This window comes from Salvelinus fontinalis, chromosome 2 (assembly GCF_029448725.1).
Source record: "Salvelinus fontinalis isolate EN_2023a chromosome 2, ASM2944872v1, whole genome shotgun sequence".
Lineage (NCBI taxonomy): Eukaryota > Metazoa > Chordata > Actinopteri > Salmoniformes > Salmonidae > Salvelinus > Salvelinus fontinalis.
In genome coordinates, this window is record NC_074666.1 from 9,441,815 (window position 1) to 9,467,893 (window position 26,079).

General features: G+C 41.4%; 2 protein-coding genes across 4 annotated transcripts in view; one reads left to right on the top strand and one right to left on the bottom strand.

The window, feature by feature from the left end:
- Window positions 1-3,878, bottom strand: part of LOC129811394 (adenomatous polyposis coli protein-like) — a 45,261-nt gene extending 41,383 nt beyond the window's left edge. The window contains exon 1 of the mRNA XM_055862699.1: window positions 3,655-3,878. The gene's annotated coding sequence lies outside the window, so the exon portion shown is untranslated. The remainder of the gene's footprint in view (window positions 1-3,654) is intronic.
- An 8,592-nt stretch (window positions 3,879-12,470) lies between these two features.
- LOC129811448 (band 4.1-like protein 4) overlaps window positions 12,471-26,079 on the top strand; it is a 119,078-nt gene continuing 105,469 nt past the window's right edge. For all 3 annotated transcript variants that reach the window (XM_055862755.1, XM_055862764.1, XM_055862772.1), the window contains exons 1-2: window positions 12,471-12,863; window positions 13,046-13,329. In XM_055862755.1, the coding sequence (XP_055718730.1) occupies window positions 13,231-13,329 (99 nt within the window). In that variant the 5' untranslated portion in view covers window positions 12,471-12,863; window positions 13,046-13,230. The remainder of the gene's footprint in view (window positions 12,864-13,045; window positions 13,330-26,079) is intronic.

A 26,079-nucleotide genomic window follows, 5' to 3' on the forward strand; every position in this document is an offset into this window, starting at 1 on the left:
ATTTGCCTACTCAATTAAAAACCTGACAAATATAAGACATCTGAATGAGCTTCTTGTTAGTGTTAAATCATACTCATCTCTCTCCTTCTCAATGGTTGCCCTGTATCACCACGCAACAGAGAACGACGGGAAAATAAAAACGTATTTCTAAATGCAGGTTTTTTTCATGCAAATGAAGACTGTGAAAGAGCCAGGGAAAGCCAGACCTTGGCAGCCAAGTACCCTTGGACCGCGTCCCAAATGGCACCCTAGTTCCTATATAGTGCATTAAATTCGACCAGAGACAATGCCCCCGTAGTGAATAAAATGCCATTTGGGACACCGTCTTGTTGGCTGGCCTGGTCCCCTCTCTCATTGTTGGTGTTGTCCTTAGTATAATTCTCACACATTCATTCGCCTATGTGTGGGAAACATTTTATCATCAACTTAGCTCAATTCAAGGCAACAAGCTAACTATATACCATAGAGAGACCAAACACTGACAGTCCTCCAACCCAGTCAATGCAATAGTGGGGTACCTAACGGGAATAACAGTAATTTCAATAATGGAGCCACTTGACAAGATAATAGGCCTATGGCTTGACACTGCTAACACTGTTAGGGTTTCCACAAGGGTCAATGTAATACATCAAACACATGTTATGGTAATATACATGAGTTTTCTATCAACATGGAAAGAGCAATGCAATAAAAACACTATCCCAGAATAACTTGTGGGTGTCTGTGGTCACCAAAAAAGATGAGACAGGAGAACATGGGAACGCGGGGCGGCAGGTAGCCTAGTGGTTAGAGCATTGGACTAGTAACGAAAGGTTGCTAGATCGAATCCCTGAGCTGACAAGGTAAAAATCTGTCTTTCTGCCCCTGAACAAGGCAGATTAACCCATTATTCCTAGGCCGTCATTGTAAATAAGAATTTGTTCTTTTTTTATTTCACCTTTATTTAACCAGGTAGGTCAGTTGAGAACAAGTTCTCATTTAAAACTGCGACCTGGCCAAGATAAAGCAAAGCAGTGCGACACAAACACAGTTACACGTGGGATAAACAAACGTAGTCAATAACACAATAGAAAAATCTGTATACAGTGTATGCAAATGAAGTAAGAAGGTAAGGCAATAAATAGGCCAATAGTGGCGAAGTAATTACAATTTAACAATTAACACTGGAGTGATAGATGTGCAGATGAGGATGTGCAAGTAGAAATACTGATGTGCAAAAGAGTAGAAAAACAAAAACAAATATGGGATGAGGTAGGTAGTTGGTTGGATGGGCTATTTACAGATGGGCTGTGTACAGCTGCAACGATCGGTAAGCTGCTCTGACAGCTGATGCTTAAAGTTAGTGAGGGAGATATGTCTCCAACTTCAGTGATTTTTGTAATTCATTCCAGTCATTGGCTCAGCAGAGAACTGGAAGGAAAGTTAGGTGTTAGGTGCCAAATTAGGTGTTGGATTTGGGGATGACCAGTGAAATATACCTGCTGGAGTGAGTGCTACGGGTGGGCGTTGCTATGGTGACCAGTGAGCTGAGATAAGGCTGAGCTTTACCTAGCAAAAACGTATAGATGACCTGGAGCCAGTGTGTTTGGCGTCAAATACGTAGAGAGGACCAGCCAACGAGAGCGTACAGGTCGCAGTGGTGGGTAGCATATGGGGCTTTGGTGACAAAACGGATGGCACTGTGATAGACTACATCCAATTTGATGAGTAGAGTGTTGGAGGCTATTTTGTAAATGATATCAGCGAAGTCAAGGATCGGTAGGAGTCAGTTTTACGAGGGTATGTTTGGTAGCATGAGTGAAGGAGGCTTTGTTGCAAAATAGAGTTTACAGTCTATCCAGACACCTAGGTATTATAGTTGTCCACAAATTCTAAGTCAGAACCGTCCAGAGTAGTGATGCTAGACGGGCAGGCGGGTGCGGGCAGCAATCGGTTGAAGAGCATGCATTTCATTTTACTAGCATTTAAGAGCAGTTGGAGTCCGCGGTAGGAGTGTTGTTTGGCATTGAAGCTCGTCTGTAAGTTTGTTAACACAGTGTCCAAAGGGACAGAATTATACAGAATGGTGTCATCTGCATAGAGGTGGGATCAAAGAATCACCCGCAGCAAGAGAGACATCATTGATATATACAGAGAAAATAGTTGGCCCGAGAATTGAACCCTGTGGCACCTTCATAGAGACTGCCAGAGGTCTGGACAACAGGGCCTCCGATTTGACACTGAACTCCAAGAAGTAGTTAGTGAACCAGGCGAGGCAGTCATTAGAGAAACCAAGGCTGTTGAGTCTGCCGATAAGAATACGGTGATACAGAGTCGAAAGCCTTGGCCAGGTCGATAAAGACTGCTGCACAGTACTGTCTTTTATCGATGGCGGTTATGATATCGTTTAGGACCTTGAGCGTGGCTGAGGTGCACCCGTGCCCAGCTCCGAAACCAAATTGCATAGCAGAGAAGGTACGGTAGGATTCTAAATGGTCAGTGATCTGTTTGTTCACTTGGTTTTCAAAGACTTAAGAAAGGCAGGGCAGGATGCATATAGGTCTGTAACAGTTAACACTTAACTGACTTGCCTGGTTAAATACAAAAAATATAAAAAAATGTGTGGCTGTATTTGAGGTAACCACAAAGGTTACCAGATGGTGCAAAGAATTGCAAAATTGGAGGGACCGGTAGAATATAATGCTGTCTCACATAAGGCTGCAACACAGTCTTTGGGCCCCCCACACATATGTTCATTTCCACCACACCTGATGCAACTAGTCAAAAGGAATCAGGTGTGCTGGTGGTGGAATTGAATGGGCTTGCTGGCTGGGGGTTTCCAAAGACCTCTGTTGGGAAACACTGGGCTACAGAAGGCTAGACAAGCAAGTGCATGATGTTGTAGACAACTGAGCAGAAAAACAACAGTAACTTGTTGTTATATTCCTGTAGAGTAGCCCGTAATGTAAAGTTGTTTACAACTCCAATGTTCAGCTGCCTAATGAAACAAAAATACTTTCACAATATCCTAGCGCCTGATCAATAACAGTGTACGTGGCTAATTTGTCACACAAAGGGTTTGTTTAAGCAATGCAATACAACCTACTGGATACAAAGTAACAAGCCAAACTTGATGGAACGTAAAGTAGCTGTGGCGATTGTAATATTTTAGTTAGAAAGTTCTTCGTACATTAGTAAACTTTGTAACAAGCTCGTGATACATGAAAACGCTCAATTACTTTACTGCACGGGACGCTGCATGGTTATCTTAAAACAACTTTGACGTCCATAATTTATGTGTAAGAAAGTAACTAACATAACGTTTATTTAAAGTGCTGGCAGCTTGCCCCCAAAAAAGTGTCGTCCTCTTCTTTATTACATTTCCGATAGCTAGCAGTAGCCTGGGATAATTGTAGGCTACCTATCAGAAACTAGCACGCAAGCTAAAGGAAGTTCATGCCAGCTCATTTCCTTACCCATGCTCAAAATAGTTGACATGACTTCGTGTCCTACTCAGTTGAAAAGGTCTACCGGAGGTACTTGCATTGCCAGATAAATGTGTTTTCTTCCAGTCAAAACAGGCTGCTTTGTAGCTAACGTGTAGTAGATTGCTCGCTAAAAAGCTAACGTTAGCTAGCTCGCGAGCTAACATTTAGTTAAGGTAAATTATCTTACCTGTAACGTTATCAACATTCGCTCCTATTTGCACCAAGTAGTTTATAGTGTATTCCAGGGTGAAAATTCACTATCAAAACCTCGACTCTAACTTCAGACGGGGGTCCATTCCTATACTTTGAAATGTTACAGTCTTCAAGACTCGAACTAAACTTTTTTCTATTGTGTCTCCCTCCGCTTTTTTTCTTTGTACTCTTGCTTCCTTCGTTACGCCATGTTGTCTCTACTGTCAGCTTGCGCGCATGCTTGATGATGATGCGCAAAGGGTATCCGCCCTCAGGCCGTGAGAAGAGAATGGTTGTGCTATCTGGGATCCTTGGGATGTCCCTACCCTTTTATTTTTTATAAAAAATGATTTAACTAGGCAAGTCAGTTAAGAACAAATTCTTATTTACAATGACGGCCCACACTGGGCCAATTGTGTGCCGCCCTGTGGGACTCCCTATCCCGGGTGGAATCGAACCAGGGTCTGTAGTGGTGCCTCTAGCACTGAGATGCTGTGCTTTAACCACTGCGCCACTCGGGAGCCCCAATTCTAACCCTAAACCATAGTTCCGCAAACTCGGTTCTCGTGACGATTTTTCCCCCCCTAACACTACATAGTTGATTCAAATAATCAAAGCTTGATGATTACTTTATTATTTAAATCGGATGTGTAGTGCTAGGGCAAAAACCAAAACGTGCACCCCTTAGTGTGAGAGGGACGAATTTAGGAAACACTGCCTTAACCCCCTACCAAAGTACAGGGCGGTGCCTCTGGAATTTAAACACTGACTGAGTGAGCAGATTGTACTCCTATTAGAGAGATTGTGAGAAAGACAGTTCCTCAGTTCAGGGTTCTCTAATGTTGATTAGAGATTAACAATGTTTGCAATTCTGTGCCATGTCACTCTACTATGATTAAACAATTAACTGTCCATTTACCATATACAATGTAAATGTGGTCTGGAAGTAATAAACATTAATACAATGGCATCAATACTAAAATAAGGCACATTCATTTAGCAATAACAAACCAAGATATACAGCTCTCATCTATAATAATCCAATAACTGAAACGAAAATACAAGTAGCTAGCAACATCAAACTAGCCAGCTAACAATGTTAGATAGCTAGCATAAAAAACGAGATACATAATACTGTAATGACAGAAATATTCTTAAACTTTTGACAACTTCGTCAGTAAAACATGGGGAAACAAATACCTTACTTAGTATTTACGCACAGTGATTCATAAATTGGTTAGAAAGGAATAATGTCCAAAAACTGAGATTTGTGTTTCAGACGGTAGGTGGCGAGTTGCAATTGGTAATGAACTGAAGATTTAAAAAAAATATATATATTTTTTAATTATTATTTTTTTGAACTTTTTTTATTTTATTTTTGTGTTATTCATAGTACAAAAATCAACTTACATTTCTACATCAAACATGTATAACAAAACAAAACACAGGTATTAACAAGAAAATACTCAAACATACAGAAAATATCAATAAAACAATTTAAATAAATACAATTTTAGTGCAATTGAATTCACTCGAATTCAAAAAATCGAATTATAATGATTCAGGTAGATGTTATTCTTGTTGTTATTTACTAGGGATAATGTCTTAACAAGATTTTGGTATAGAATTTTGGAATTTTTGTTTGTGTGTAAAGTATTTGGCAAAAATAATTGTTTTAAATCACAATAATTTCAATGGTCTTGTTATCATTGCAATAGTAACATATTATATATTTCATGTCAAAAACATGAGTAGTGTTCATAATGGTAAATAAGTATTTTGCAAGATTTTCCCAAAATTCTGACACAAATCTACATTCAAAGAACAAGTGAGACAGATTCTCACCTTCTTTTTCACAAAAAACGCAGATACCATCAATATCCACAAATTTGGATATCATAGAATTACATGGATATATTTTACGTAAAATTTTAAAGTGCACTTAACTTTGTTTGGTATACAATATTTGTAAGGCCTTAACCATGCATTTTTCCAGACAATGTCAGGAATAAGCATGTTCCAGAACATTTTTCCTCTCGGTGTAAGTTGGTTTTGTGAATGAAGAATTTGTCTTATATATTTATTACAACAACATTTCTCAAGTAAGCCCACGCCTTCCAATCTGAGTTCTGGATGAATTTTGTAATCATTACCAAAGCTAAGATGAGTTTTCATTAGTGTAGTTAGACCACTGGGAACGGCTTTGATCACAGAAATAAACTCTCTGAAAGGTATTGGAAACTCTTTCAATGTTATAAATTGTTCATATGTGAGAATATTACCCTTGATAACATCAAGAACAAAGTCAATATTCCTTTCATGCCAGCTGGGGTAGAACAATGACTTATTCCTTACAGTTATGTCTGAATTATTCCACAAATGAGCTTTGTGTGGGGAAAACATGTGTTGGAAACATATTTTCCAGGCCATTAAAGCTTGTTGGTGAAACCTAGCCAATTTAGCAGGTAATCTTTCAGGAATATAATTACATTTCAGTAAAAATTGAAGACCTCCCAACTTATTAAATACATTGTAAAAAGAGGAGGAAGGGAAGCGCTACTAAGGTACACTATAGTATATTTTGGTAGATAGAAGGTGCTCTTTGGTAAAAGGTGTAAATTGGTCATCAAAAAGAAAGGAGGACCAAGGCACTCTTCATAAATTAATTAAAATGCCTTTATTAGTATGGCATGTTCAATAGAAACAAAGTTGTTTAAAAACCGACGCGTTTCGGCTGCATGGCCTTCGTCAGGGAGTACAGAAAAAAGAGAATACAATGTCCTCTTTTGAAAGTCTTTTCCAATTAGCCCTAATTAGAAGAGGGAGTGGTTACCAAATTGGACACACCTAGTAAGCAATAATATACACATGAAAAGGTAAAATACTGTAGCTATGTTATCATGAGCATACAACTCCAAGCTAGAAGCATCAGAACACCCAGAGAGGCAGTTCCAACCCTAACCATGACTGGGAGAAGTGTCCAGAACAAGAAAGCAATATATTCCACAGATCACAGCAAAACATGAACAACAGTCCAAACATAGCTAGAGGGCAATTGAGCAAAATGTCCACTAGATGACAGCAAATGGACCCATAACGACCCTACAGGAAGGGTGAGAAATCCATATCTTCATTTAAACCAGGGTACTTAGTGGCCTGTAGTTTGTAAATCCAAAAACTTTCCCTTTGGTTTAACTGTTTAAGACGGTCCCCTTTTCTAATAGAGGCCGGAACATGATCAATACCCATAGCTTGTAGGGAGGCAGGGTTACCATGGTGTAAGGACTTGTAGTGCCTTGCCATGGGGTAGTCTTCATTGCCTACCCGTATGGCGTACTTGTGTTCCGTCAAGCGATCTTGAAGGCGTCTCTTTGTCCGTCCAATGTAGAACACCTTGCACTGTGGACATTCCAGTCTATAGATGACATGAGTGGTTTTGCAGTTAATAAAATGCTTGAGGTAATACTCCATTTTAGAAGCTGTGTCAACAAAATACTTTTTCTGTACAATATTACTGCAATGGTTGCACTGGTAACATTTAAAAGAGCCCTTGGGTTTGTGGTCAAGCCAAGTTTTTTGAGAGTCACCCGGAAGGTAACTGTGGACTAATTTGTCATTTAGGGTAGGACATCTCTTAAAGCTTATGACTGGTGGTTCAGGAAAGACTTGGCGTAGTAGCGTATCACTTTGGATGATTCCCCAATTATTTTTAATGATTCTTTTAATGTTCTCTGCTTCAGTGCTGTATTTTGTAACAAAATACACTCTCTCTGATGTATCACGGGGCACTCCTCTTCGTAACAAGTTCTCTCTGTCAAGTAATCCAGCCCTTATACCTGCATCTTTCAGGACCTGAACGCTGTAGCCCCGATCCAAAAAGCGATTCTCCAATTCTGCAGATTTGACACTGTAGTCTGTTTCCTGATCGCAAATTCTACGGACTCTTTGGAATTGGCCATATGGAATATTCTCTTTTAGCCTTTTGGGGTGAAAACTGTCTGCCCTCAGAATGGTATTCCCATCTGTAGGCTTCCTAAAGATTGATGTGTGCAAACAACCTTTGTCATTTTTACTAATATCGAGGTCCAAAAAATGAATGTTATCCTTGCTGTATTCCATAGTTAGTTTGATGTTAGGGTTAATGCTGTTGAGGTATTGGTGGAAGGAAATAAGTTCATCTTCTGAGCCGGACCAAAACAGGCAAACATCATCAATATATCGTCCCCACCATATAATCCGGTCAAAGAAATGGTTATTAGAAGGATCCAAAATGAAGTCATTTTCCCATTTACCCAAGTACAAACCAGCGTAGGAAGGGCTGTAGCAAGCTCCCATGGCACATCCTTTGACCTGTTTGAAAATACGGTCCTGGAAGATAAAGATGTTATGGTTAAGAGTCCATTCAGTCAGTGATACAATGAATTCTGTAGGAGGCATCTCAGTTTCAGGCCGGGTACTCAAGAAATGGTGCATCGCTGCCAAACCTTGTTGATGCTCAATGGTGGTGTATAGAGACTCCACATCCATGGTGACTAAAAAGGAAGCTGTACCTATATTCTTCAATTCCTTAATATTGTACAGCTGAAACGCGTCGGTTTTTAAACAACTTTGTTTCTATCGAACATGCCATACTGGATTTACAAACTACAGGCCACTAAGTACCCTGGTTTAAATGAAGATATGGATTTACAAACTACAGGCCACTAAGTACCCTGGTTTAAATGAAGATATGGATTTACAAACTACAGGCCACTAAGTACCCTGGTTTAAATGAAGATATGGATTTCTCACCCTTCCTGTAGGGTCGTGATAGGTCCATTTGCTGTCATCTAGTGGACATTTTGCTCAATTGCCCTCTAGCTATGTTTGGACTGTTGTTCATGTTTTGCTTTGATCTGTGGAATATATTGCTTTCTTGTTCTGGACACTTCTCCCAGTCATGGTTAGGGTTGGAACTGCCTCTCTGGGTGTTCTGATGCTTCTAGCTTGGAGTTGTATGCTCATGATAACATAGCTACAGTATTTTACCTTTTCATGTGTATATTATTGCTTACTAGGTGTGTCCAATTTGGTAACCACTCCCTCTTCTAATTAGGGCTAATTGGAAAAGACTTTCAAAAGAGGACATTGTATTCTCTTTTTTCTGTACTCCCTGACGAAGGCCATGCAGCCGAAACGCGTCGGTTTTTAAACAACTTTGTTTCTATTGAACATGCCATACTAATAAAGGCATTTTAATTAATTTATGAAGAGTGCCTTGGTCCTCCTTTCTTTTTGATTATTAAATACATTATTTGGAATGAAATACCATATTGAATCAGTATTGATCAAACATCTTTTCAACCAGTTGATCTTGAAAGTGTTATTTATGTCAACAAAATCCAACACTTCTAGACCGCTGTCAAGTCCTGACAATAGAAAGCCTTTATTTTCTATGGTAGAGTAGTTCAGGGCGTGACTAGGGGTTAGTCTAGTTTATATTTTCTATGTGGGGTTCTAGTTAATTTTTTCTATGTTGGTGTTTTAGTATGATTCCAAATTAGAGGCAGCTGGCTATCGTTGTCTCTAATTGGGGATCATACTTAAGTAGAATTTTTTCCACCTGTGGGTTATGGGATATTGTTTTGAGTAAGTGTATGTAGCACCTCTGTTATCACGTTTTGTTTGGCTAAGTTTGACTATTAAATATTATGTGGAACTCAACATACGCTGCGCCTTGGTCCGTCTACAAACGAACGTGGCAACCGCCTTCGACTCTTTTATTTGAAAGGACTGACTTTTTTAGTTTGTGAGACTTAATTTTCCAGATCAAGAAAGGACCTATTGATCTCTTTACAAGTAGCAGGATTTACACATAAAGATAATGAGGGGTACACAAAACGAGACAGTCCCTCTGCCTTGGACAGAAGTACTCTCCCAAGTATAGGAAAATCTCTTTGTAGCCAATTATTGAATATATTTTTGATTTTCTTAATTTTAGGATTTTCAACATTCAAATGTTGTCTGACAGTGTTTTTTGGACAAATGTATTCCTAAATATTTAACAGTCTTTTAAGGAATATTTTCTATTTCTTTATCATCAGAGTCAAATAAACATTATTTCACATTTAGAAACATTCAGATTTAAACCTGATGCAATAGAAAATGCAGTTATAGCATTAAGGGCATGGGCGATTGTCACGATTGTTATAATGAGCAGACCAAGATGCAGCGTGGTATGTTTCCATCCTCTTTATTTGGAAGAGAAACTCAAAGAAAAAACAATAAAGCGTGACGCTCAAATGTAGTGCTCGCAGGAAACTATACCTAGACAAGATCCCACAAAGCACAATGGTGAAATGGCTGCCTAAATATGATCCCCAATCAGAGACAACGATAAACACATGCCTCTGATTGGGAAACATACCAGGCCAACATAGATATATATATTCACCTAGATCACCCACCCTAGTCACATCCCAACCTAACCAACATAGAGAATAAAAAGCTCTCTATGGTCAGGGCGTGACAGCAACCTGGTCTTTGTCTCTTAAGAAAAGAGTAGTATCATCAGTCTGTTGGGAAATTTTGATTTCTTTGTTAAAAATGGTTAAACCATACAAATTTGCATTATTCAGAATATCTAGAGAAAAGTTCCACACCCAAAATGGCGAAATTGGGCATCCCTGTCGTACACTTCTGTTGATACTGAATCTTTTGGATGTATTAAGGTTTAGTAACACAGAACTATTTATATCTTTGTAAAACATGCAAATTACTTTGATAAAATGTTCACCGAATCCAAAAAGTTTAAGAGACCTAAAGAGAAATTAATGTTCAATTGTGTCAAAGGCTTTACAGAAGTCCAAAAATAAGACAACCGCATCTGAGTCAATTGCATCTGAAAAATCTATAAGGTCCAAGACTAAACGAATGTTAGAGCTTATGTGACGGCCCTTCATAAATCCTGTTTGAGTCTCGTTTATAATGGTATCTATACCTTTATTTAATCTTTTGGCATAAACCAGAGCAAACAATTTGTAATCAATATTTAATAGAGTAATTGGTCTCCAATTGTCAATGAGACAAGGGTCTTTATCAGGCTTTGGAATCAATGAAATAAGGCCCTGTTTCATAGTGGAGACCATTTCCCCATTTTTAATGCAATCTTGAAACATATTAAAAATCGGGTCTTCTAGTAACTCCCAAAACTGTCTATAGAATTCAACTGACAGGCCATCAGGGCCAGGTGATTTCCATTTTTTCATTGAATTCAGAGCCTCTCTAATTTCTTCAATTGACACAGGTGAATCGCAAACTGAGTGGAAATCATCCTCAATTACAGGGACATAATTCTGAATGTGGCAAATGTAGCTTTCACAACCATCTTCCTGAAATTGAGAGCCGTAAAGGTTTTCATAAAAGGAATTGACAAATTATGATATTGTAATGGGATCTATGCATAAAACATCGTTAATTTTGAGTGCAGTTATAGATTTTCTTTTGTAGTTTCTCTTTTCAAGTGCAAAAAAGTAACTCGTTTTTCTTTCCCCCTACTCAATCCATTCTTTCCCCCTACTCAATCCACGAACTGAAGATTTTGCAAGTGTGCGATAGCTATGATGTCATCCCTGAGTTCTTAAAGGGACAGGCTTTCTTACAGCCACCCTAACATTAGCTATTTTAAATGTCTACTTCAATGGGGTGATGTCAGAGTTGGACGTCCTAAGGATTCCAAATATTAAGGACAGAGAAAGAAAACAAAATATGAGTGACTTTTTTTTAACAGATTCAACACTGTTTGAAACGTTTCTGTCAGTCAATCAATCAAAAAACATTTTTTTACAAGGCCCTTTTTACACCTGCAGATGTCACAGAGTGCTTATACAGAAACCCAGCCTAAAACTTCAAACGGCAAGCAATGCAGATGTAGAAGCGTGGTGGCTAGGAAGCAATCCCTAGAAAGCCAGGAACATAGGAACAAACCTCTATCTGTGTGTAGCCTACCTGCCTACTCTATGGGAGGTTGCATACCCTATGCCCTATACCCTACTGACCCACTTTCTTCAGTGACAGTCATTTGTAGGCTTAAGTTGTTTGAATTTTTCCTGTCTATCTGATATCTGTGTGTGTGTGTGTGTGGGGGGGGGGGGGGGGAGCATAGAACTAGAATCCTATTTCTATGTGAAAAGGTGTGTTGCCTAAGGTTGATTAGCCCACTGACCCATTGTTCCTACAGTAGACATAAGTATCCCACCTTTAACTGGCAATTACACCTTATTAATTTATGTATTCAAAGGCTATAACACACGGATGTAGACTTCACATACATACGTCCATTAAGACATATATTAGGCTACCCTTATCTAGAAACAGAGGAAATAAGGTCATCATGTGCATTCCACACGGACCAACATAACATAAGAACAATAGTTGAGTATTGGTTGAACTGAATTGATTATTGTAATGGAGAGGGATGATAACTTTTTAGTTTCCCACCTGTTTATTTCCTGGAGAGACATTGGCAAAGACCGAACACCAGATATTAGTACAAAGCAAGAGCAAGATAGCACTTCTAGCTCTGAAAATATGTGAGCACAAATTAACTGAAAATATCCTGTAGCCTATCTACTGTAGCCTACAGTGGGTTTTAAAATAGGTATTTTGAAATGATGTACAGGCATACCAATGTCCACGCACACACAGAAAGAGGGAGAGAGCGAGAGAGCGACCACGTTGCAAATCCCCGACAGGTGGCATAATTGTATCATCTATGAATGCATTTTGGCTGTATGGCTTCAATGGGTGGGAAGTCCAGAGGGGTGGAGTCATTTATGTCGGGTAGCTTTGTCTTGAGAGATGGTCACCGCTCCTTAGCAACTGGCTGTCTGAAATGCTGAAGAGTGGCGGGGTTTTGGCTCATTTTTCTAAGCCGACAAGTGCAGGCTACGCCTCTACCTTCACGTTTAGTATTGCTGGATATAAAACAAATTAAAACGAAAGACTTGGAGATCAAAAGCGGATCACTTTTAAAGGAATTCATATTTTTCTTGGACATCCCTGAACATTGGATCTGTGTGACACTGAAGAGCGCAGAACCCACGTGGTTATTGGAAGGAAGGAGCGCTGCGGTTTGGAGTAAAATTGAAAGAAGGCTGATTTGTTGAAAGACCGACCTACAATCCAAAACAAAAGTTTTGGGAATATTTGGGAGAGAGCATAAATGTGTGTAGCCTATTGAGACCCTTACAACTACAATATTATTATAAGCATTTGTTTATAGTATTGTGACTATTTTATAAAAACCTATTTAATCCTTGTTTTAGCAGGTGCCGTTTCGTTACAATGGCTTAATGTCTACTGATAATACAATAATAATTTCAATGGTTGTGTCTTTTCTTTTGCAGATCAGTGATAATCACAAAAGGATTGGCAAGGAGTGGTCCATTGAAGAAAACACCGTTATGAATTTGACTTTTATTTACTCCCAACATTAGTCCATCATTTCTTATGAACAAACACTCGTTTATCATTGAACTGTCAGAAGTCAGCTAAACCAGTGCTCTCCTTGTATCCCCTCAAAAGAAAAGACATGAGTTGCTTCTGCACTGCTCAGGAGGAGTTTTATTGTGAAGTTCTACTGTTGGATGAAACCAAATTGACGTTAACTACTCAACAACAAGGAATAAAGGTAAGAGACGATCCCTTTACACGCCCTCACCTGTCTGTCAGGTGAGGCGGTTGACAGGTAGCCATGCTTTAATGAGGGGTCTGTCATCACCGTGCGCGCGATGAGGCTTGTCAAGAATCTGTGCTGCTACTTTGACTGATGCGTGCGGTTGTTGGAGTCTGTATTTTTGACTCACTTCTTCTACTCAACGTTTGAGATGGCGTTTGAAAGCCCAACGAGAGAGGTTGCCAACCATACACGCTATGTATGTTGTCTTTTGAGGCGACATTATTACGAAAGAAAGGTAGCCTTACCGTCCTACAGGAGCCATTAAAGTAGCCTGTAGTCTTACTGTAATTTGCTGTGAACTCTCTGACTGTGAAACAAAATACAGGACCCAAGGGCTGTAAAGAAACATGAATTGGCTATTGAAGTGGCTTTGATAGTCTCCATGACTTATTTCTGGTTGTGAATTACATCTTAAATGATACTATAGGTGATTTTCATCTAAACACAAGCATAAGAAGGACATCATTGGATGCCTGAAACTGGATGAGAAGCAACCAGGGCCATTTTTTTTTGTTTAACTTGGTCATGTGTCTGTACAGTATTTGATTTATAGCAGCCTACTGTACAGGCCACAGTTTCTCAGTACATTAATGCTCATTTTGATCCTCAGAATGTTATATTAACAGATGGTATGTTAAATCCACAAGTCTGCTACCACACACAGTCAAATACTGCACCGAGAAAGAAAAACCCAGAGCATGCCTTACATTTTTTGTCTAAGTGGAAAACAAAGACAAACAAATGTATCAATGTCAGTGTTCTCTGGTTTCTTCACCTTGGAGCTCAGTGTAAACCCAGACTTCATGATGATAGAGACAATACTGGTGCAACTTAACTTCAGTTTCACTAAAGTATTTTTGGAGAGCTAACTGTCTGTCATTCTACTAGGGTTCTAAACGTCAAACAGAACCACTCTATGACTGCTAATCAAAGACTGTTATGTTGCTATTGGTTTTATGTCTCTTGACTAGAGAACCCAAACTCACATGGCCTGACTGGGAGTTCATTAGAAGCTATGAATATGGGTTTAGTTTATGGGTCGGCTATATTCTCAGAAGAAACTCAAGTCTGGCTGCATGTCGGAAGGCCTGAGGCAGAGAGGGATGTAGTAACGCATGATGACTGCTAGGGCTCAACAGCATCTGGTTGCTTTGCCTCGCCTTGCCCTCTGACACTCTCTTGTCTTTACTCTCCCTGTGTGTGTTCCACTAGTCCATTGGAGAGATCAGGTTACTCATCCTCTTTTAATTGTTATTGTGAGAGGCTGAGCATGAGCAGGTGGGCTCATTGGCAGCCATGGTGCAGTATCAGGTCTAATACACAGTATCAGCTGTATATTATGCACTTATATGTAAGGCAGAGCAATATGTATAGGCTGCATATTCTCTGTGTATGGCTCTGGTGTAAGGTTGTTGTGGGGAGGTTTCGAATGAATGCATTCGAGCAGAGTAGGAGAGCAGAGTAGGATTATAATCCTGGTTTTGTCAGTGGTTAGATTAAAAACACTAGCTCACCGCAGTGGAGTTTACCTCTGGGTTGGTCCCATGGATGTTACTAGTTACATTCAGAGAATAATGTATTGGGCTCTAGGATTCACCAGATCCCAGCATAACAATTTATAAGAACATTTGAGTTTGTTGGGGAGGGTTTGTAGTTGGTTCTCACAAACGTTGTTTTATTACACACAAATATGTGTAATAAACAAGTGACAGACTCTTGAAGTGAAAGTGGATCTAATCCTATTGATACTGCTCTCTGTTGCTGTCGAAAATTAGCTTAACGTTCAGCAGTGTGGCGTGACATATTTTCCTGGCCCCTGCATCTAGTGACACTACTGCTACTGAAAACCACATGAATGATAGACCAGACAGAGACAATGAAAGGGTTTGAGTTAAAAGGCTTTGGGCCAAAATAAAGAGATGGAATGCGGGGCTGAACAAAGCGTGCGTTGGGGTAACACATTTTTCTTCCCGGAGCGTCGATCACAGAGTGAGGCACTCGTTCTGTCAGTCAGATTTCTTATTTTTGTCTTCCTCTCAGACAACGAGCCCAACTAACTAACTAACCAATCAAACAACCAACAAGCTGGTTAGTTGACCTCCACACACGTGTCCCCAAGGTGTTGACCTCCATACACGTGTCCCCAAGGTGTTGACCTCCACACACGTGTCCCCAAGGTGTTGACCTCCACACACGTGTCCCCAAGGTGTTGACCTCCATACACGTGTCCCCAAGGTGTTGACCTCCACACACGTGTCCCCAAGGTGTTGATCTCCACACACGTGTCCCCAAGGTGTTGATCTCCACACACGTGTCCCCAAGGTGTTGATCTCCACACACGTGTCCCCAAGGTGTTGACCTCCACACACGTGTCCCCAAGGTGTTGACCTCCACACACGTGTCCCCAAGGTGTTGACCTCCACACGTGTCCCCAAGGGGTTGACCTCCACACACGTGTCCCCAAGGTGTTGACCTCCACACGCATGTCCCAAAAGGTGTTGACCACACACGTGTCCCCAAGGGGTTGACCTCCACACGCGTGTTCCCAGGGGGTTGACCTCCACACACGTGTCCCCAAGGTGTTGACCTCCACACACGTGTCCCCAAGGTGTTGACCTCCACACGTGTCCCCAAGGGGTTGACCTCCACACACGTGTCCCCAAGGTGTTGACCTCCACACACGTGTCCCAAAAGGTGTTGACCTCCACACGCGTGTCCCAAAAGGTGTTGACCTCCACACGCGTGTCCCAAAAGGTGTTGACCTCCACACGCGTGTCCCAAAAGGTGTTGACCTCCACACGCATGTCCCAAAAGGTGTTGACCACACACGTGTCCCCAAGGGGTTGACCTCCACACGCGTGTTCCCAGGGGGTTGACCTCCACACACGTGTCCCCAAGGTGTTGACCTCCACACGCATGTCCCAAAAGGTGTTGACCTCCACACGCGTGTCCCAAAAGGTGTTGACCTCCACACGCGTGTCCCAAAAGGTGTTGACCTCCACACGCATGTCCCAAAAGGTGTTGACCACACACGTGTCCCCAAGGGGTTGACCTCCACACGCGTGTTCCCAAGGTGTTGACCACACGCGTGTCCCCAAGGTGTTGACCACACGCGTGTCCCCAAGGGGTTGACCTTCACACACGTGTCCCCACGGGGTTGCGCAACACCACTCCAGCTTTCACGCTGGTGTCCTGTCACCCACCTCGAGACCTTCATCTATGCTTTTTATTTTATGCTTTTTATTTTATTTTAGTCTTGAAAGGGTTCAAAATATGAACAGAAGTTAGGTCGTTGATATACTGCTGGTGCTGTGAAATCATAGATTGATATTATTCATTATTTCTTATGTTTGTCAAAGCTTTTATGCTTGGCTGCTGGGAACACATACAGTAAGAGTCTGAGGTGGGCTGAGATAAACCCATAGTCTGTGCCGTAGCTGTATTACAGTGAGCAGCACTGAGCCTCTTACACAAAGGCTCCATTGATTATGGCCCGTGGGCTGTGTTCGATTTAGTGAGGTACAGAACTGCTCACGTGTTGCTACCACATCAAACCAGTGCAGAACAATCGCAAAGACACCGGCCGCTGACCCTTAAGACCCATCTGCTTTCTGTGGCCTTGGATAGAGAGGCACTGGCCTCTTAGCTTTCTGGATAATAATTAACGAAAACAATGCTGCTTTTTGGGAGAAGCTAGCCGCAGCTGCTTCCTTCCTTGTCGTCATTCAGAATTTCTTTGTTTTCCAACATCCACTAAATACAATGAGCATGGTGCTTTTTTGTACGACGGGTCACCTCCTAAGGCTGTCACAAAAAAATAGGCATCATTTCATGCTGGTGTCAGGAGAGCAGGGCTCTACAGTGTGACCATTTTACTCACATATGCGTCTAAATATTTTGCTGTGCGACCTGGAATTAAAATTGAGGAGCACCAGTGTGCCTAGAAACAAATCACCCAGATGATAATGGTTGCAATGATTACTTCACTGTACTGCAGCCCTGAGTGCCATGGAGAATACACTGAGCGCAGATTCATGAGATTCATGTTTCACCATTAATATAAAGAAAACGGCTTATTGCTTCAAATATTTGTAATTGTGCTCCTACATTTTTCAACTTGTGCTTCTTGTAAAAAAGGTCACCGTAAAGCCCTGTACAGGAGAGACGGATTGCTACACCAGGAGAATGATGCATGTGTGGGACAGACATTCATAGGCTTGGCTTAAGGCAAAGTTTTTACATTTTGTAATTAGGAATACATACAAATTCCTGCGTGTGCAGAATGTGTCAATTCCATTGTGTCTTTAGAGATCTAGATTGGTATTTGTGACTTAGGGAAGTTAAACAAAATACCATTTGAATCACGTTAACCTATTTAGACATAAAATAATATTTTTTTTGACAGTGTTCAAAAGACATTTCTCGCCTTAATATCCTCAGACATTAGATTGATATGTAAATTCAAGTGAATTCCTGAAAGTGAAAGTCAAGAGCTGGTTGCTATGGAAACTCATTACTTTCTAATGCACCTGATGGCTACTGGAGGATCATGTGGGATCTGCTGCTGACACGTCACCAGAGGGCAAATAAACGAATACCTCCCTGTTCAATCATTATTGGCTTGCTCTGTTTTACTCCAATTTGACTCAGGGCTGTTTTTGTGTGGTGAAGAGACATTCCCATTTCACTCTTTGAAACTGTGAAGAATTTCTGCATGATGTGGATGCACTCTACCCCAGACTGTGTGAAATTTGTGTTTGTTTTTTCCATAGACACAATCGGTATATCTTTAGGTAGGTAAGTGATAACTAACACATTTACATGTTAGTCATTTAGCAGATGCTGTTAGTCAGAGCGACAGTTACAGTTGGTGCATTCATCTTTAGATAGCTAGATGAGACAACCTCATATCACAGTTGTAGTGATATTTTTATCCCCTCTATAGAAGTTATCAGCAAAGTCAGTGCTACTAGTGCAAGGTTATTATTATTTATTTTTACATTTCATTTGGGGGGGAGATAAGACTTAGATGTCCTATTTAAGATACTCTTTAAGAGGTAGGGCTCCGAAGTCAAGCACCATGTTCTTCAAGCTTCGACTGGAAGCCAGTGGAGTGTACGGAGGAGCGAGGTGACATAGGAGAACTTGAGAAGGTTGAGATGACACAGCTCAGTTCCATCACATACAGTATATTTACTCTACCAGGTGTGTGGAAAATGCCCAAAACTTGTTCCTCTGTTAGCTGACATCGCACAACAACAAACAACAAATGCTCAGAGGCACTACAGTACTGGAAAACCACTAAAAGGATGTGTGTTGGTGCCATATCTCTGTCTGTCTCTCTGTCTCTCTCGCGCGCACTCTCTCTCTCTCGCTCTCTCTCTCTCTTGGAGACAAACACAGACTTCCCCGGGCTTGGCTTCTCAGTAGGGTAGAGCACTGGGGAGTTAAATACACACGGACTCCATCTGGATCAAAGAGGGAGTGGCAGACGAACACGCCACATCTGTGGTGTATGTAAACACATGCACACAAACTCACAAACACACACATATGTTTGTGACAAGATCAAACACTGTGTGTCTGTAAGGGAGAGAGGACATAAGTCCCAGGAGAGAACATTAAACTTTATAGCAGTATATTAGCCTGAGTTCTCTTAAAGAACCTGTCCTGCCTCATACTGTATCTACCTGTTGGTCAGGCAGACCAGGTAGCAGCTCATTGTGTAATTGGGACTGAGTATTGATCCACATATTAGCTCCTAATGCTGGTGTTACTAAACACACACACACTCACAGCCTCTGGTGTGAATTATTTACTAACATGTTCCTGCTAATGGCGCAGCAAGCAATTATAGTCTAATTTGGGATGCTCAGATTCTCATCTCTGGGACTGGCATGTAAGTGTGGATCTAATAAATGAAAGTGATCTGTTTATTGATTCAGTAGGATATGTTAAGCGGTTGGCGTGGAAAACCCCCCCAACAACATTCAATGGAGTCTTTGAAGACAGATTTCAAGAATGTGAATGTTCAAAAGCCAGGGTGAGGGTACAGCTTTCCAGGTTAGTCTTTGAGGTTGACAGTGTGTGGCGGTGTTAGATATGATAACTACTTAGCAACAGCCGCAGTGTCTACTTACCTTCAACTGCTGTCGGCACAGGTATAAAGGGATAATGAACGATGGTAGATTCTGGGCCCTGGATGATTAGATCTGTGTGTGCGCGCCCACACTCACACATACAAACACACACATGCAAACACACATTCGCATGTATCTTTAGTTTAATTATAACAAGCCCTCTGATATTTCTATTTTTGAAAGGAGACAAAGAAAAACTAAATTGAGTTTTTGATTTGCAAGGCTTGCTTGTCACAATCGCAAACCATTCCTTTCTCATTATAACAGGAGAATAAACCATTCCTTTCTCATTATAACAGGAGAACAAACCATTCCTTTCTCATTATAACAGGATAATAAACCATTCCTTTCTCATTATAACAGGAGAACAAACCATTCCTTTCTCATTATAACAGGAGAATAAACCATTCCTTTCTCATTATAACAGGAGAACAAACCATTCCTTTCTCATTATAACAGGAGAATAAACCATTCCTTTCTCATTATAACAGGAGAATAAACCATTCCTTTCTCATTATAACAGGAGAATAAACCATTCCTTTCTCATTATAACAGGAGAACAAACCATTCCTTTCTCATTATAACAGGAGAATAAACCATTCCTTTCTCATTATAACAGGAGAATAAACCATTCCTTTCTCATTATAACAGGAGAACAAACCATTCCTTTCTCATTATAACAGGAGAATAAACCATTCCTTTCTCATTATAACAGGAGAATAAACCATTCCTTTCTCATTATAACAGGAGAACAAACCATTCCTTTCTCATTATAACAGGAGAATAAACCATTCCTTTCTCATTATAACAGGAGAATAAACCATTCCTTTCTCATTATAACAGGAGAACAAACCATTCCTTTCTCATTATAACAGGAGAATAAACCATTCCTTTCTCATTATAACAGGAGAATAAACCATTCCTTTCTCATTATAACAGGAGAACAAACCATTCCTTTCTCATTATAACAGGAGAATAAACCATTCCTTTCTCATTATAACAGGAGAACAAACCATTCCTTTATCATTATAACAGGAGAATAAACCATTCCTTTCTCATTATAACAGGAGAATAAACCATTCATTTCTCATTATAACAGGAGAATAAACCATTCCTTTCTCATTATAACAGGAGAATAAACCATTCCTTTCTCATTATAACAGGAGAACAAACCATTCCTTTCTCATTATAACAGGAGAACAAACCATTCCTTTCTCATTATAACAGGAGAACAAACCATTCCTTTCTCATTATAACAGGAGAATAAACCATTCCTTTCTCATTATAACAGGAGAACAAACCATTCCTTTCTCATTATAACAGGAGAACAAACCATTCCTTTCTCATTATAACAGGAGAACAAACCATTCCTTTCTCATTATAACAGGAGAACAAACCATTCCTTTCTCATTATAACAGGAGAACAAACCATTCCTTTCTCATTATAACAGGAGAATAAACCATTCCTTTCTCATTATAACAGGAGAACAAACCATTCTTTTCTCATTATAACAGGAGAATAAACCATTCCTTTCTCATTATAACAGGAGAATAAACCATTCCTTTCTCATTATAACAGGATAATAAACCATTCCTTTCTCATTATAACAGGATAATAAACCATTCCTTTCTCATTATAACAGGAGAATAAACCATTCCTTTCTCATTATAACAGGAGAATAAACCATTCCTTTCTCATTATAACAGGAGAATAAACCATTCCTTTCTCATTATAACAGGAGAATAAACGGCACGCTGTGATAAATTATGATTGCGGTAAATACAAATTCAAATTTTTAAGTAGCAGATACCTGCAGACAGTGGTGTAATCTGATCTCTCACCCTGATATGTTACCAGTCGATAAACAAGTGTGAGCAACAGATAGCGACAGGGCAGGGGAGGGGAGCTGTAGTGGGGAGAACCAGAAGTACTGAGGTGTGAGTGAGCACGTCCTTGCTCAATCCGCCAAACAGGAGGGTATGAGCTGAGGGGAGAAAGAGAGAGGGAAGATTTAGTGGGATTTCAGGGGGACTGGAGAAGAAGAGTGCGGTAAACTCTGCATGGCTGCCTGTCTTTAGTCACCCTGAGCAGTGTAATCTCTCTTCTGACAGCTCGGGATTAAATCAGATTAAATTGTTGTCATTCACATACCTTCTTTAAACACCTACACATGACAGGGTTTTAACTCAACTTTACAATGGAATTCCATTCTGATTGAACTATAGCCTTGGGTTTTTGAGAAGTATTTAATGTGATATTTGTGAATTTGCAAAATAGGAGGATGTAGATGATGCTTGTTAAAGTTGTTTTCTGCACCACTTGTCCTTTTAGGCATGGATCAGCAAATACCGTTCAAACTCTCACTCGCTCGCTCACACACACACACACACACACACACACACACACACACACACACACACACACACACACACACACACACACACACACACACACACACACACACACACACACACACACACACACACACACACACACACGCTTGCATCTTTAGTTTAATCATCACAAGCTCTCTGACATATGCTAATTTCTGGCATAAGAAAGAGTGCTCTATCCCTATGGTCACAACTGACAGGAAAAATTATGCTCTAACCCAACTCTGTGAAGTCATCGACACTGTGCTCTAACCCAACACTGCTGAAGTCATCAACACTGTGCTCTAACCCAACTCTGTGAAGTAATCAACACTGTGCTCTAACCCAACTCTGCTGAAGTCATCAACACTGTGCTCTAACCCAACTCTGCTGATGTCATCAACACTGTGCTCTAACCCAACTCTGCTGAAGTCATCAACACTGTGCTCTAACCCAACCCTGTGAAGTAATCAACACTGTGCTCTAACCCAACTCTGTGAAGTAATCAACACTGTGCTCTAACCCAACTCTGTGAAGTAATCAACACTGTGCTCTAACCCAACTCTGTGAAGTCATCGACACTGTGCTCTAACCCAACACTGCTGAAGTCATCAACACTGTGCTCTAACCCAACTCTGTGAAGTAATCAACACTGTGCTCTAACCCAACTCTGCTGAATTCATCAACACTGTGCTCTAACCCAACTCTGCTGATGTCATCAACACTGTGCTCTAACCCAACACTGCTGAAGTCATCAACACTGTGCTCTAACCCAACTCTGTGAAGTCATCAACACTGTGCTCTAACCCAACTCTGCTGAAGTCATCAACACTGTGCTCTAACCCAACTCTGCTGATGTCATCAACACTGTGCTCTAACCCAACTCTGCTGAAGTCATCAACACTGTGCTCTAACCCAACTCTGCTGATGTCATCAACACTGTGCTCTAACCCAACTCTGTGAAGTCATCAACACTGTGCTCTAACCCAACTCTGCTGAAGTCATCGACACTGTGCCCTAACCCAACTCTGCTGATGTCATCGACACTGTGCTATAACCCAACTCTGCTGATGTCATCGACACTGTGCTCTAACCCAACTCTGCTGATGTCATCGACACTGTGCTCTAACCCAACTCTGCTGAAGTCATCAACACTGTGCTCTAACCCAACTCTGCTGATGTCATCAACACTGTGCGCTAACCCAACTCTGCTGATGTCATCGACACTGTGCTCTAACCCAACTCTGTGAAGTCATCAACACTGTGCTCTAACCCAGCTCTGCTGATGTCATCAACACTGTGCTCTAACCCAACTCTGCTGATGTCATCAACACTGTGCTCTAACCCAACTCTGCTGATGTCATCAACACTGTGCTCTAACCCAACACTGCTGAAGTCATCAACACTGTGCTCTAACCCAACTCTGCTGAAGTCACTGTGCTCTAACCCAACTCTGCTGAAGTCATCGACACTGTGCTCTAACCCAACTCTGCTGATGTCATCAACACTGTGCTCTAACCCAACTCTGCTGAAGTCATCAACACTGTGCTCTAACCCAACTCTGTGAAGTCATCAACACTGTGCTCTAACCCAACTCTGCTGAAGTCATCGACACTGTGCCCTAACCCAACTCTGCTGATGTCATCGACACTGTGCTCTAACCCAACTCTGCTGATGTCATCGACACTGTGCTCTAACCCAACTCTGCTGATGTCATCGACACTGTGCTCTAACCCAACTCTGCTGAAGTCATCGACACTGTGCTCTAACCCAACTCTGCTGAAGTCATCAACACTGTGCTCTAACCCAACTCTGCTGAAGTCACTGTGCTCTAACGCAACTCTGCTGATGTCATCAACACTGTGCTCTAACCCAACTCTGCTGAAGTCATCGACACTGTGCTCTAACCCAACTCTGTGAAGTAATCAACACTGTGCTCTAACCCAACTCTGTGAAGTAATCAACACTGTGCTCTAACCCAACTCTGTGAAGTAATCAACACTGTGCTCTAACCCAACTCTGTGAAGTCATCGACACTGTGCTCTAACCCAACACTGCTGAAGTCATCAACACTGTGCTCTAACCCAACTCTGTGAAGTAATCAACACTGTGCTCTAACCCAACTCTGCTGATGTCATCGACACTGTGCTCTAACCCAACACTGCTGAAGTCATCAACACTGTGCTCTAACCCAACTCTGTGAAGTCATCAACACTGTGCTCTAACCCAACTCTGCTGAAGTCATCAACACTGTGCTCTAACCCAACTCTGCTGATGTCATCAACACTGTGCTCTAACCCAACTCTGCTGAAGTCATCAACACTGTGCTCTAACCCAACTCTGCTGATGTCATCAACACTGTGCTCTAACCCAACTCTGTGAAGTCATCAACACTGTGCTCTAACCCAACTCTGCTGAAGTCATCGACACTGTGCCCTAACCCAACTCTGCTGAAGTCATCAACACTGTGCTCTAACCCAACTCTGCTGATGTCATCAACACTGTGCTCTAACCCAACTCTGCTGAAGTCATCAACACTGTGCTCTAACCCAACTCTGCTGATGTCATCAACACTGTGCTCTAACCCAACTCTGTGAAGTCATCAACACTGTGCTCTAACCCAACTCTGCTGAAGTCATCGACACTGTGCTCTAACCCAACTCTGCTGATGTCATCGACACTGTGCTCTAACCCAACTCTGCTGATGTCATCGACACTGTGCTCTAACCCAACTCTGCTGATGTCATCGACACTGTGCTCTAACCCAACTCTGCTGAAGTCATCAACACTGTGCTCTAACCCAACTCTGCTGATGTCATCAACACTGTGCGCTAACCCAACTCTGCTGATGTCATCGACACTGTGCTCTAACCCAACTCTGTGAAGTCATCAACACTGTGCTCTAACCCAGCTCTGCTGATGTCATCAACACTGTGCTCTAACCCAACTCTGCTGATGTCATCAACACTGTGCTCTAACCCAACTCTGCTGATGTCATCAACACTGTGCTCTAACCCAACACTGCTGAAGTCATCAACACTGTGCTCTAACCCAACTCTGCTGAAGTCACTGTGCTCTAACCCAACTCTGCTGAAGTCATCGACACTGTGCTCTAACCCAACTCTGCTGATGTCATCAACACTGTGCTCTAACCCAACTCTGCTGAAGTCATCAACACTGTGCTCTAACCCAACTCTGTGAAGTCATCAACACTGTGCTCTAACCCAACTCTGCTGAAGTCATCGACACTGTGCCCTAACCCAACTCTGCTGATGTCATCGACACTGTGCTCTAACCCAACTCTGCTGATGTCATCGACACTGTGCTCTAACCCAACTCTGCTGATGTCATCGACACTGTGCTCTAACCCAACTCTGCTGAAGTCATCGACACTGTGCTCTAACCCAACTCTGCTGAAGTCATCAACACTGTGCTCTAACCCAACTCTGCTGAAGTCACTGTGCTCTAACGCAACTCTGCTGATGTCATCAACACTGTGCTCTAACCCAACTCTGCTGAAGTCATCGACACTGTGCTCTAACCCAACTCTGCTGAAGTCATCGACACTGTGCTCTAACCCAACTCTGTGAAGTCATCAACACTGTGCTCTAACCCAACTCAGCTGAAGTCATCGACACTGTGCTCTAACCCAACTCTGTGAAGTCATCAACACTGTGCTCTAACCCAACTCTGCTGAAGTCATCGACACTGTGCTCTAACCCAACTCTGCTGATGTCATCAACACTGGCCACTTGCTGCAAGTGCTTTCTTCTCCTTAGGCAGAGATTGAGATACTCTGTATTACAAATGGGAGCACTGAGAGTTGCCTAATTTCTCACCTGATTTACATTTTCAGAATGTGATATTAAAACGACAAGCAATACTAGTGTCAGAAACATTATTTAAGAACTTTCAACATGAATTATTACTGTTGTTTGAAAATCACATTTTTAAACCTCTGCACTGCAGACTTCATCCCAGTCAGATAGCTCAGTCTCTCGCTCTCGTCCTCCCCCCCCTCCCGGTCTCTTTATCTATCTCTCTCTCTCTCTCTCTCTCTCTGCCTGTAGGGTTGCAGATAAACTTTCACTTACAGTCTGGCTGTGAGGTCTCATGTTTGTTGCTTCAGATCCAAATACTCACATCTGAGATGTTTTTGGAGCTAAACAGTTTCCTTATCTGTCCTACT